The following is a 15000-nucleotide window of genomic DNA, read 5'->3' on the forward strand; positions in this document are numbered from 1 at the left end:
AAAAATTTGGAAACACATAGTATTTGATCATTTTTGAAACACACCTGTTTCTTTTGTTTATATGCAGCAAACTAGATAAAAGACAGATACATAAGAATTGGACAGTGAATGACTAGAGGAAAGTTCTGTGGACAGATGGATCCAAATTGGAAAGTTTTGACCCTAACAGAGGACCTTATCCAAGACAACAGGAAGCTTAATGGTTTGGTGTTGTTTTCAAGCAGCGAAGGCTGGAGACTTATTCCAGGTAAAAGAAATACTGAACCAACTCGTCCAAACTGCAGTTTTAAAAAAGGCATGGCAAAATATTCCAGCTGAATGTTTGTAAAAACAAACTGTCTTATTGTTAGGAATTTGTAAAGCTGATATTCGTGCTAAGGGAGGATTTTTAAAAAAAAAAAAACATAATAAACGAGAAATATACACGTTTATATATTTATTTGGTCAAAGTAAATGTTCATACTGTTATATTACCTAGTTTGTTCCATATGAACGAAAAAAAAAACATTCATGTGTTTCACAAAAAAAAGTGTTTCCAAATTTTTCACAGACTCTGTGTTATTACCAAATACTGACATGGAAATTTTTTATTGACAGTGAGCTTATACAGGTAGCCGTCGACTTACAATCACAATTGGGACCGACAAATCGGTCGTAACATGATTTGGTCGTAAGTAGAGTAGGCTATATGTACTTTACTGTGAAATGATGCCGGAAGCTGGTACGCACTGTCGTATGCTGCGGCTAGCGGCGTAGCCGAGGTGTACGACACTTGTAAGACGATTTGGTGATAAGTAAAGTAGCCTATATGTACAGTACTGTGAAATTATGCTGGAAGCTGGTAAAAAAATTACGTACGCTGCGGCTAGCGATTGTGATAGTAAAGTCGAATGGTCGTAAGTTGCATAGGTTGTAAGTCGACGACTACCTGTACTACAAGGCAATACTGCACTCATGTACTGTTGAACATTTTTTTTAGTTTTTTTAGTTTTTAAGTATTTACTTTTTTATCACCTTTTAGAGAACATTATGAGGAAGAAATTCTATATTTTGACTTGTGGTTTGTTTAAACAGATTTAGAAGTGGGGAATGGAAAAGCTGTCTATAAACAAAATAATGATATCAAAAGTCTACTACAATGGCTCAGGACCGCAGGTAGCATGAACATTTGTGCATTTAAGCAACTATTGCTAAACAGTACACCTCAACAATGATAGAAGTGTAATGAATGGACATTCGGTGCCACTCAGATGAGGATGGGTTCCTTTTTAAGTTTGGTTCCTCTCAAGGTTTCTTCATCATGCCATCTCAGGGAGTTTTTTGAAACAGTTGCCACTGGCTCGCTCATTAAATAAAATGCTATACTAGTAAATTTGAATTAAATTGAATGGTGTATTATTATCAGACTATTTAATTTGTCAATTTTTACCTGGACATTGGGTTTTTCGGTGTATGGTGACCATAAGGTCTATTCTATCAGTACCACTGTCTTACTATAATATGGGTTATATATCATGTTCATCACATCTGTCAGCTGGCTGTGTGTATGTGTGTGTGTGTGTGTGTGTGTGTGTGTGATATGAGTGAAACAGACACATGGGTATGGGGTTTGAGTTTTTGACCCGAGGAGGTCTGTCATTGTAACACAGCTTCCATCAGGTCTCCCTCTCTTTCTTTCTCTCTCTCTCTCTCTCTCTCTCTCTCTCTCTCTCTCTCTCTCTGCCCCCCCCTCCCTCTCCCTCTGTCTCTCTCACTCTAATACTTGCTGCCGCTTTTGCAAAATTTCCTCCCCCAAGCCACTCCCAGACCACTAGCCACTCCCTAATGAAAAGTGACAGGCCCCATGATGATGGATTTTACCTTTAAATGAGTTTTTCCCTCTCTCTCACTCTCTCTTTCTCTCTCTCTTTTATTCTTCCTCCCTGTCTCCCCCACATTGTGCCTCTCAGTGGGTGAGTGTGAGCTTTAGCAATTTGTGTGTACATCATCTAGATGAGTTATCAAGAGATGGATGAAGCCATTCCTTGATACAATGAGTTTTAAAATCACCCATTTCAGAGAACATGCACTCTTTGGGCACAGGCAGCTCTAATTCCAATAAGGTAACCTCCAAAAATCCTTTTACTTATGAAAGGTCCTTTGGGATACACCTCAGCATCGTCAAAACATATGCTGCAATGTACCAGGTGTACAAGTGCAAGTGAGCATGCATGTGTGTTTGCCAGTCATCATGGCCGCTGAGGCTGAGTCACCATGGTGTCGATGCTTAGGATATTACCTAGGGAGAGTGGTTAAGTGTAAATTAGATGACTACAGAATATAAAGTGAAACCTGGAGTAAACCACCTAAGCTATACAGAGAACAAGAGCAAAGAGGAAAAAGAAAGAGGGGGGAAAGAGTTGCACTAAAGCATGTCAGGGCATGAAAAGTCTCTCTTGAGAGTATGGCTGCATGTTTGTCTATTACAAAACATCACTTAAGCGCATGTGCATGAACATCACTCATCTATTTCACGAAAATATGGGGCTGTAAAGTGGTTTTTTAAGTGTTTAATCAGGTTTTGTTTACGGGAACAAGATTCTCTAAAAGTAAAGAGACATATTGGACTGAAAGATGACCATGAAAACAAAACCTGTAGAAAATTATTAGACCAAATACTGATCTATCCTTTATTGTTAAATCTTGTGAAAATTCTAGTTTGGTACATTTTATGCTGAAACGACAACCCTAGACAAATGTACCACTCCACTTTCACAATTAAACATATGCAAAGTAAAATAATTCTAAAGTCTGTTTGTGAGCATTTTAATTAGCCTAGAATTAACAACAATTATTCACTTTTAATAAGTGCTTTATTTAGACTTACAGCCTTTTTCAGGAACTGTGGGAATATCCTGGGTGGAATGGCAGACCATTGCAGGTCATCATGCACACAAACATTTGCGCACACACACACACACACACACACACACACACACACACACACACACACACACACACACACACCAAAGAGTAATTCAGCATGGTCAATCCACCTACTGCAATGTGTTTGAAAGGTGGGAGAAAACTAGAGAGCACAGAAGAAGCTTGAAATTCATCACTTATCAAACTTTACAAATCTAGATAAATAGGTCACCTTATATTATGATTGTAATAATGATAATGATATGCTCATTTTCAATTAATGACCTTACTCATGTACAGTGCTGGACGAAGTAAACAAATCATGCACTTGAGTTCAAGTAAAGAAACCGTAGGTAAAATATTACTCCAGTAAAAGTACTATTAAACTTTTACTTGAGTGAAAGTAGTTGAGTGAAATAAACTTAATAATTTTCTATTATTATTTTTGTCACAAGTCTCTAGTGTAATCATCTCAGTTTATGTGAAAAGACTCTAATGTTACTCAGCACATCATTCTATTAATATAATGATATTAAACACTGATTGATATCATGAGCCCAAAAGCTTATTTTCAACTACTTCCAAACAAAATTGCACAAATAAGGCCACGGGTGCAGGATTTTCTACCATAATTATGAATAGGAATAGCTAGATTGTAATTTCAATTGTTAAAAGAAGGACCCTATTTACCCATACTAATCTTTTAGAGACAATCTTTAAAATATTTTTTTTATTATTAATCTCCACACGCTCATGAAAGATTATTGAAATTGTTGCTTAAAATAGCTCTCGATGAATCTGGCCTACAAACATCAATTCTTGCTGATTTCATGGTGTGTTTGGTTTTATTATCATACTGAAATTTCCACCTGCGCCCTAGCAGAGCTTCCAGCCTGAGACAAGCCAGGTTTTTGCCAGAATGTCCGAAAACACACTCAATGGACACTTTATTAGATGCATATTTCCAGAACTAGGTAGAGTTTGATCTCGTCTATAGCCAATAGCTTTTTTGCATATCTGTGCTTTACTGAAGAGAATCTTACTTTAACTTTACTACATTTTAAAATCAAATATCTTACTTTTTACTCAATGAAATTTTATGAACTCAATCATTTTTATATAAGAGTTAATAATTTAACTGGTCAAGCAGGCAGCAAGCCACCAATCAGGGTAAAGCAAACACTCTGTTTTAAACTTTTTGTTTTGATTCCTGATCGGTGATATTTACTTAGCATGACAGTAAATACAGTTCATAATCAGTTCAACAGAAAGCAGAACAACTTGAGAGTAATCAATAATGGAAGTTATTCTTTCTCGAAATAAAAAGGATGGACATTTATGTATGTTATATATTGCTATATTTATGCATATGCATACTTAATAAAAGCAAAAATGTTGACAGTGTTTTAATACACTGTTAATGTGATAGTTAGGAAATTGTATATTTATTATTAGGTTAATACTGCTTTAATATCTATGTTTTTCAAATAATAATATATAAAATATAATATAATATAATATAATATAATATAATATAATATAATATAATATAATATAATATAATATAATATAATACAATATAATATAATATTACCTTAGATATTATTTTATGGTTAAACTCATGGTATGTTTATACCACAAACATTGTGCGAGTTCCTTCTCTAATGATGTTCTTGTCCTTGTGCTTGTATTTAGATGCAGTTTGTCATTCTAAATAGATGAGAAATAGCATTATCCAATATAACACCAGTAAGTATTTTTATCATTTTTCATTGTCCATAACCTATACCACTGCATTTAGAACTAGAGGTCGATCTCTCTATCTCTATGTTTTTGCAGGGTTTTGACCTGTTGCTAGGTAACCCAGGGTCACATCTGGGATCCAAATCACAATGTCTCTTTCTGTCTGAGTTAGTCTCTCTTACGCTGCTGTTATGGAAGGGAAGGACTGTAATTTATTAGTTTGATACAGAAGCGTGCAGCATTATACAGAGAGGCAGCTCTAGGCAGAGCTCGTTTGGAATCCTCACCCGATCCTATTTCCGCTGCATTCCTCTTGCCATTTCAGAGACATTCTTCTTTAAATTGACAATCTGAGGCGCTACGCCGACCACCTGAGCCGACTCTCTGCATATTCAGCTGGGAACAAAGACATGGCAAGCAGAAATATCTTAGGAACACTGCCATGTCACTTCATCTAAAAATCTGTCAGGATAGATCCTGTTCCTGTCATATGCAAGAGCAATGGCTGCTTTCATTTAAAAATAAATAAATCATGAAAACTAATATGCTAACTTTTCACTCACACAAAGTTTCTTTCTGTGGAAATCTTCTGCTCTACCAAGTGATTCATATGATGATATTTTTAATGGTAAGGCTTGTCTGTTTGGATGTTATGATCTCATACAATCAGTCACTAAGTGTGGCATGGTCAGCTTTCATTCTAACACACACACATATACACACACACGCACGCACACACACACACACACACACACACACACACACACACACAAACACACACCCACACACGCACACACAGAACAAGAGCAGGACTGCAATATGCACGGTAATTTCGTTTATAAACACACAATTCCGAACAGATGGGCTTTTTTGGAGAAGATTGTTATAATATGTGTTCATATTGGAAAATTCCCACACCTGCCACATTTGTTCTCAAATCTCAGTTTAACTCGAAATCAAAATAGAATATTTAGAGATATTTCTTTTTCTAGTTTTTAACTATATTTGATTCATCCATCACAGGTACTGTCATAATGAGATGTGAATTGAGATTTGAAAGAAATCAATCCACTAGCTCTGACATTTGTCAAAGGTGGACACTGATGAATGAAATCCAAGTACAGGAACACGTTTACTCTATTGTAGGCCAGAGCTTGTTAAAGTAAATGCTAAATAAAAACACAATCACACCCACATATCAGCTAAAACGGCCAAAGGGAGGCATAAAATGGAATGCTGTGTTAACCCCATGGCTATTAATTCACCATCTGCTCCCTTCAGTGTCCACGACAAGCCACATGAACCTGCTGTCCAATTAAGCACAGTAAATGGACTTAATGTGTGACCGATTCTGATTGGAGGGTAACATCAATTATTCAAATAAGCTCAGGCGACAGCCGAGTCCCTTCGGACCACTGAAGCTGACAGCTATCCTTTTCTCAGTAAATGAAAAATGACACTTTTGAGATTTACAATAAAGATGTCAATAATTACGTTACCACTATTCTTTCAGGTATAAAATGTGGTGCATTCCCTCTTTATTACTGGTAAACTTCAAAATCTGAGAAAGTTTTTTCTCTAGATTTAGGAGCATGGCTATGGGGATTTGTGCCTATTTAACAAGAAGCGCATTAGTGAGGTCAGGCATTGTTATCGGATGAGGTGTCCTGGGGTGTAGTTAGCTTTCTTTTCATCCCAATGGTGTTTGGTGGAACTGAGTTCAGGGCCCTCTGTGCAAGTTCTTCCATATATACTGTACTTTGTAAACCATATCTACACCGATCTTGCTTTGTGCACAACGGCATTTCATGTTCACCAGGCTTGATGCTTTCTAATGCTACAGCATACTGTCATGTTTATGCCACCAAACTATATTCCCATCACCCACTGCACCTTGTTTTATATCACATGACTGTTTGATCTTGTTTTACAATACTTGCTAATTAGCACTTGTATTTGGTCTCACTGTTCACCGCACTCAAGCAGTCATTCGTGGCTGCTGTTTTTTTTTGTTCAGATGAACTTTTTTCTTATTGTCTGGATTTTTGCATATTTTTGTATGTTTGGAGTGTACATGAATAGAATGTGACACATATATGCATCCTATAAAATTTAGTGTTTCCAAACTTTCTGGCCACAGTTATGGGAATTTTACTTTTGGCCATTTTGTGTGTATGTGTGTATGTGTGTGTATGTGTATATATATATATATATATATATATATATATATATATATATATATATATATATATATATATATATATATATATAAAGAAACACCTGTACCTTAAATAAGGCACATCGAAAGTACTTGTACTTGCCGATTATGATAATAATAATAATAATAATAATAATAATAATAATAATAATGATTAAAACTAAAAGGAAAAAGTAGAGAAAAGAATTACACAGATACACATCTAGAAACATATTATCTTGTATAATAGTTAGGTTGTGCAGTTACAATAGTAAGGAATAAAGGTCCGGACCAGTGAGTGCTGGGAGTTTAAGGGTTTCATCCGCTTTGTGAAATAAAGCTTTTGCCTAGTACAGCCAGTGTACAGAATAGTGGCTATATAATTATTCACTTTACATAAAATACTTTCAAGTTTAGTGAGGTATAAAAGGCTAATTTGGAAGCAAAGATTCACTCAAAGTTTATCTAAGACATCTAAGCTAAGATCAATATATTGGATATTGGCATGGATCTGAAATGCAATAAATAAATATAGGTGAACCTGCAATATTCCTAATAACAGATTGGAGGACAAAATGATCTTATAGCTTTTAACAACATTCTTGAGTATTTTTCATATTACTTTGAATATAATTTATTAGTATTATTATATTATGAAATGTCATGATATAACTTGACCACTCAGACATTCTTCTGTTACTACACTATAATGTATCTTCTCCTCATAATGATTTACATATTTTTTTTACTCTTTTTTTTTTATATTCCACATTGTTCACCCTTGTAAATTAGGTAGGTCATGGGTCATGTTTATGCTATTATATTGTGTCACCACATCCAGGATGATCTCTGCCTTGCTCATATTGTTTTGGTATAGGATCTGCAACAAATTTCCCAAACAATATCACTATATACTGTATATAGTAAGATAAATTAGTAAGTATATAAAACAGTTTCCCTATGGGAATATAAAATCTAAAACGAAATGAAGTTCACTGGCTGTGCTCACATGCTCAACTGCTGCCACCCTGTGGTCAAAGTTTTGAGAATGACACAAATATAAATGTTTACAAAGTCTGCTACCTCGGTTTTTATGGTGGTAATTTGCAAATACTCCAGAATGTTATGAAGTGTGATCAGATAAATTGCACTTAATTGCAAAGTTGTATTGTTTTGTTGTAAAAGTTGTACTGTTTTGTTTGATGTGTACAACGTCAGTAAAAGTGCCTTGGTTCTTGCCAGAGGGAATTCCAGTTTTATTCTGTGACATTCCTCGAATCTATTGACTTGGCATAGTGTAGTGTAGGAATAGCCTGAAAATAACTGATATATGATCTTGTATCTCTGACACCATTTACTATTCTAACTTCTGTTTTATCTCTTTGCTGTCATCCTTGTCTTCCTCTCCTCCATCCCCCTCACCCCTCTCTCCTTGTGGTTCCTCCTCTTGCTCTCCCTCACCATCTCCAATCTTCCTCTCTATCTCAGCCTCATCGTCAGTTTCACTCCCGGCTCCCTCAGCCACAATACCCTCCCAGCCATCTGTCTGCATTTCCAACTGCTCCACACGAATCATCATCTTGTAGACACTAGACTCCAGTTCAACCATCAGCCGCGCCAACTTGGTCTGTAGTGTTTCCAGGCTAGATTCAATGCGCACCAATTTGTCCTCAATCTTCTCTGTATCCTCCTCCCCTTCATCTGAAGTCTCTAGCATTCCCATCTTGGTGAGGATCTGACGCCCTTTTTCCTCCAAAAGGCGCTTGGCAGCTGGGAACTCACACAGAGTGTCTGTCAGGTCTTCTTTGGACAGGCTGAACAGATCTGAGTAACCAATACTGCGGATGTTGGCTGTGCGTCGATTACCTGATTTGTTACCTAGATGGTGCAAAATGGATCAATATCAAAGAATATAGTATACTACAGTGCCATGCACAAATGTTTACCCTCACATCTTAGGGTTACAACCAGGAATTTAAAATAGACTTTCATAATTTGACACAAAATAATGTCCTATAGTGTAACAAAAAGTGTAAATAATTTGTCCATTGTAATTAAACTCAGTCAAAAATATTTTTTGCTCTTGGCAAAAAGCTCTACCAGTTTTAAAAGGTTGTGTCTAGAGTAAGATGTGGCAAAAAGCATTGAAAAACAAATAGAAAAGGAGACTTTTTATAAAAACTCATAAAACAGACCGCATATTTGGATTAATTTGGAATTTAAATACACACAGCACACAAGAATCAGATTGAAACAAAAGACAAGCGAATCCGGATTCGTGTGGATTAAATAATCCTTTTAATGACTCGGGATTCATGAATCATTCTCTTCATTTACTCGGATCACTTGAGTTCTTGGTTATCTTGCTACTAACAACATAAATACAAATTATACATTACACGATTTAGTTATTCTAATTTGTTGTTATCAAGTAATTGTAGTCACAAGGAGTTGACTGAATTGTTCAGGAACTACCAACATGGCCAGAAACACTTGAGAGTCAGTTTCGGGGGTCCTATACGATTCCTATCTGATCAACCTGGACCGTGTGATTCATGACTCATAACGCGATGAGTGGGATTCATGAATCCACGGATTCGGTGAATTCTTTGGATTCGGTGAGCGGCCTCTAGTGGAATTCCGTCTCAATAGGAGGCAGAATCCCTACTGACAAAAGAGACTCACGGGACTCGGACCGGTTCACTGAGTGATTCAGAAGGATTTGAATTCGTAAATGGGTTCCCTAGTGAAAATAACAGGAGCTAACGAAGGACTCGGTAACACTCTGGCGACATCTGGTGGGGAAAAAGGGAAACACAACCATAGAAAAAAAGCCAGAAACACCCCAGATCCTGACAATACAGAATATAAAACTATTATAGACTGTAAAACATTTGAGAGTGGACATAGATACCAAGCTTACTTCCAAAATTAAACTTAAGTGCCCATGACCAAGAACCTGTTAGGATATGCTAGAAACTCTGTCAAAGTCTAGACTTCAATCGGATTAAGTATTTGTGACAAACAAGGCCACCGACTTGAAATTGCAAGGTTCCTGGCACTATAACAAATAAAGACTATAAATTATAAAGAACAATCTTATTCATTCTTTATTACTGATTTATATGTGTAAAGCTGCTTTGATATGATGTCTATTGTTGAAAGTGCTTTACAAATAAAATTTAATGGAATTATAGAGTTAGCCATTTCCTAATAATAAAAGAAGGAAGTGATCAAAATGCAGACATTTAATGCTGGCATCATCTAGATTTAAATATCCTTAGGTTTCTAATAATCCATGATGCTATATATTTTACAGGGGTCAAACATGTTGAATGTATGTATGACCAGAAGGGACATTTCCTCTCAATTGCCTCAATTACCTACAACATGCAGTGTAACTGTAAATCTAATTCTGGTTGATCAAGTTGATGTGCTGCCTTTAGGGAGGTGTTCTTAGACAGGGTTAATGTTCTGTGTTTTATTTATTTATCATGTATGCCTCTAAATTTAGATGGCTCTATGGCTCTCAACAATAGTAGAAAAGATTTGAAGTGCTGTACTTTAGACATTCAGATGTACAGTACAGACCAAAAGTTTGGACACACCTTCTCATTCAAAGAGTTTTCTTTATTTTCATGACTATGAAAATTGTAGAGTCACACTGAAGGCATCAAGGGCTATTTGACCAAGAAGGAGAGTGATGGGGTACTGCGCCAGATGACCTGGCCTCCACAGTCACCGGACCTGAACCCAATCGAGATGGTTTAGGGGTGAGCTGGACCGCAGAGTGAAGGCAAAAGGGCCAACAAGTGCCAAGCATCTCTCGGGGAACTCCTTCAAGACTGTTGGAAGACCATTTCAGGTGACTACCTCTTGAAGCTCATCAAGAGAATGCCAAGAGTATGCAAAGCAGTAATCAAAGCAAAAGGTGGCTACTTTGAAGAACCTAGAATGTGACATTTTTCAGTTGTTTCACACTTTTTTGTTATGTATATAAATCCATATATAATTTCACATGTGTTAATTCATAGTTTTGATGCCTTCAGTGTGACTCTACAATTTTCATAGTCATGAAAATAAAGAAAACTCTTAGAATGAGAAGGTGTGTCCAAACCTTTGGTCTGTACTGTATGTTATAGCATTAGGTGTGTGTGTACCTTTTATGTTTAGGATGCTGATCTCTCCAAAGAAGTTGCCTTCACCCAGTACAGCAAACTGAGTGACCCCATCATCTGCCACCACAGCCAACTTCCCCTCTTTGATTATATACATTTCATGCCCTACATCACCTTTTCTACACACGTACTCTCCGGGGTTGTAGACCTTCACAAATGAAAAAAAAAACAACAACATTTACTACACAGAATAATTTTAGCTTTCCCATAAATCTTTCAATTCTGACCTGTGGGGTGAGCTTGAGCACCAGTTCCTCCAGCAGGCTGCTCTCACAATTCTGGAAGATGGTGACCTTGGACAGAGTGGGTAGGTGCACACTCACAGCAATAGCTGTCTGCAGTGTGACCGGTAGCTGCAGGAGGATCTCATTCTCCCTGGTGATCTTTCTGTTTTAGAGCAGAGCATAATGGCTAGCAAACCTTTTCTGCCGTGTGAAATGATATGCACATAGTATAGCTGAACAAGTGCAATAGATAAGTGATTTTTTTTTATCAGGAATAAGACTTACTTGTTGATATAAAGATGTTGGTACCAGGTGTTGACACGGTTGTGGAGTGCTTTGCTGATTCGCCGACTGCGCAAGTAACTCTTTACCAGCTCGTGATTGGGGAAGAAGACATTGTCCCTGTCTTGAAGGTTCATTATTACGCTCCCTACACTTCCTACGACAGATGCAAACACCAACACAGCAATCAACAGGTCAGCAATCATGAAGAGAAACTCCTCCTCGCAAGTCGGCTGAGGGGTATCTCCAACTGTGGAGAGGATCAGAGTGGAAAACCAGAAGGAATAGAAGTACTGACGGCGTGTGGAATTATACTCGTTGTCTGTAGGATCAGGATAGACCCAATCATCACTTCCAAAGCCTATATATTTTGAGAGGGCAAAATAGAGGCATGCATTCCAGTGGATGAGGATAAAAATGAGGATCATTAGTTTGGATATGCGGAATACGTTGGGGTAGGCGGTCCGTGTCTCCATGCGGTCCAAGGTCTCAGAGAGGCGAGGAGAACGGAGAAACCGGTTTATTCTCACCACAGGAGTCTTGACAGTGTCAATCAGATAAAGCAGATCAGTGGGTAGCTGCGACAGCACATCCCAGAAGAACTGAGAGGAGTGCAAGTAGCGATTTTTTAGCCGTGACATATCTCGCACTAAGCTGCCCTGCTCCAAAAACCCTGTGGAGAGAAGGGAGAAGAGGAGGAGAAATACATTATTTACCCATTCAATTTGTTTCCTCATTGACAGTTCGCTCTAAGTAGTATGTGTTGACATGATTGTTTTCTAATCCTGATTCTGGAGTAAAAATGTGCATTGTTTTCTATTAAAACACCAACTTTAGCTTGTGAAATACTTGTTGATTTAGTTGACATGTTAAATGTGACATTCTTATACTTACCAGTACGAACTTTGATGAATATGTCAGCCACATAAACCAAATCGGAGATGTAGTCTAATGTGTACCAAATGGCCTGAAATTTCTGATCAACTTCATAAAAACAGACCCTTAAACAATAATAGCAAAAGTTAATTACAGACAACAAGATCTCTGTCTATATGAAATAATACCAGATGTGATTTCTTCACCTTTATTGACTTTTTTTACAATGGATCATCTGAATACTCAATTGAAATGGCTGGGAGGTGTGAGTTCAAACTGCTGAATGCAAGTAGTTCTAGTAAATTTCTAAATCAATGCATTGCCATATAAACAACTGTACCAATGTTAACATGCAGACCCTGTTACATACAGAGTGAAGCAGTTATTGTAAATATTTTTAAAAGAACCTACTAACCCCAATGGGTGTTTTCTTTATGTCATCTAAATTATTATTATGGGGAATTTGATAAATGGGCTGAGACACAATGTGAATTTCAAAGAATTTATAAAATTCCTTTAAAATGAGAAATGTAACAAAAAATGGCATATCGAATTTACACAAATAGCTTAATTATTAGTTGAGCCAAAGCACTATTCCAATGCACTCTCCTTCTCTATTGTCTCTGTTTCTCATTTTAAACAAGCAGAATTCCAGATACCTAATTAAATTAAACCTTTACCAGTGTTTTTATTTACTCAGTCAGATCTGCACTACAAACATTAATGGCATTTTAACTTGTAAAATGTCCATAATGTAAGTGAAGTATAGTTCCTTTTACATATCATTCTAATCTTTGCTGCCTTTCAAAGAGTATTTGGAGCTAGGTTGTTTGTCATTCATGTATCAGTATGCTTTGATATGAAGTTTAAATCAGGGCCTCGACATTATAAAACCTCATACCTGAGGATAATAACAACCCAGTTGTAGATGATGGGAAAGATCATGACCTGCAACCAGCCATAGTAAAACTCTTCGGAGGGATCAATTACCCACTCCCTCCAGCTGAAAGCAGAGTGAAAGAGAGAGAGAGAGAGAGAGAGAGAGAGAGAGAGAGAGAGAGAGAGAGAGAGAGAGAGAGAGAGAGAGAAATTAAGATTAAACAGAGGTACTCACACTGGTGCTGTGGAAAGAAAATAGATGCATTATAACAAACAGTATACAGTATTAAAATTAAAGTTACCATGGTTCATCTTATTAAGGATTATTATTTCAGGGCTGAACAAAATACTGATCAATTGTAGTTAAAGTAAGTGAAAACATAGATATAATCCATCACTATTAAAAAGTATCCATCAAAAAATATACTCACGTGAAAGTAAAACGTAGCAGCCTGCTACCACTAAATTGACACAAATGTTAAGAAGTAAAATGCATGTTTTAACTAATGAAATTAAGTCAAGTTAAGTATCAAGTTTTATTATTTTATTACTGTCTCAAAGCAACTGCACAGTTTTGCCTAAAAACATAATTCAAGTTTGCAACATTAATGATTCAATAGAAAGCATGTGCTGTAGCTAGTCGAATTGAGACTAGAAAACTACCCTGCAATAGCATCCACAAAAAAACGGACATGTAAGGTTGGCAAATTACTTTATTTTAACTCAACATGCTTTCTCAAATTAGATGTCAAGTTAGAGTCTACCCCTGGTAATTGTATTGTAGTTACTGTCAGGATCTTTGGTCACTCTCAGCACAGAGATCAGCACAGTTTCTGTCTTTGTGTTTCTTTCTTTCCACACTAGATGTCGCTATTGTCTTCTTTTACCCTTCCCTGATTACTAATTGTTTTGGTTTATTGTTAACAGCAAGCATTAGATGTTTAGCTGGGCAAACTTAGTAAACTTATCTGTTTATCATAAACTTAACCTGTTTTCCTGAAATAACTGAAGCTTTTTTATTTAAATAAATATATATATGCAAAAATAAAAAAAAAAAGCTAGATGGCATTTGATAAATGCTTTTAGCATCTAGCATACAGTATATGTAATATTACTGCATGTTATACTGTGCAATTACAATAATGTCACCGAAGTGTTATATAAGTTACAGTTAAGACCTGCAGCCTAATCAAACAAATTATTTGTATTTTATAGTGCAACACATTGCAATAATTTATCTTAAAAATTATACATTTCTTAATATATGTTTGGGTTTTTTTTTTTCAATCAAAGACAAGAATTAGAGATTCACTCACTTCACTTTTGTTTTCTGCTCGGTCTTCTCTTCTTTTCCACCACCTGCTTTTTCTGGTTGCACTTCATCTTTTTGTGTGCGATGCAAGCTAACAAGTTTAGTCCAGCGATTCATTGTAGCTTTACCAGTTTACTACTTGCAGTAGTCAATACACACAACAGTAGTTTGGCATTATTGTGGAGTATGTATTTTAGAAAAAAACTGACAGATCAATTTCTTACATATGCACTGATATTTCCTCATCTATAAATCAGTCAGAATGGGACATATATATATACATACATCAATGTTTGGCCTCATAATCTTATCTTCATAGTAACAAGCAGATGAACCCGTGTTCCAGTATAGGAGGAAGCTGATGCTGGTTGCTGCAGTGACATCTCTCTGGAGGGACCCACAGGG

The 15000-nt window shown here is 36.5% G+C and overlaps 1 protein-coding gene across 1 annotated transcript; it reads right to left on the bottom strand.

Moving 5' to 3' along the window:
• Window positions 1–8201: 8201 nt before the first annotated feature.
• Window positions 8202–13408, bottom strand: cnga4 (cyclic nucleotide gated channel subunit alpha 4). The gene is made up of 6 exons (XM_046843070.1): window positions 13306–13408; window positions 12423–12529; window positions 11532–12201; window positions 11250–11409; window positions 11005–11170; window positions 8202–8722 (listed from the first exon to the last, which is right to left on the bottom strand). The coding sequence occupies exons 1-6, from the start codon at window positions 13347–13349 to the stop codon at window positions 8202–8204; spliced, it is 1668 nt and encodes a 555-aa protein (XP_046699026.1). The 5' UTR covers window positions 13350–13408.
• Window positions 13409–15000: the final 1592 nt, after the last annotated feature.

Source organism: Silurus meridionalis, chromosome 3, assembly GCF_014805685.1.
Source record: "Silurus meridionalis isolate SWU-2019-XX chromosome 3, ASM1480568v1, whole genome shotgun sequence".
In the NCBI taxonomy this organism is placed as follows: domain Eukaryota; kingdom Metazoa; phylum Chordata; class Actinopteri; order Siluriformes; family Siluridae; genus Silurus; species Silurus meridionalis.

Bases quoted from the DNA above. Each gene is read 5' to 3' on its own strand.
- cnga4 (XM_046843070.1), bottom strand. From the start codon at position 13,349: ATGATCTTTCCCATCATCTACAACTGGGTTGTTATTATCCTCAG. The intron at 12,530-13,305 runs GTATGAGGTTTT...TTATTGTTTAAG, and splicing joins TGGGTTGTTATTATCCTCAG to GGTCTGTTTTTATGAAGTTG. The intron at 12,202-12,422 runs GTAAGTATAAGA...TTCTCTCCACAG, and splicing joins ATTCATCAAAGTTCGTACTG to GGTTTTTGGAGCAGGGCAGC.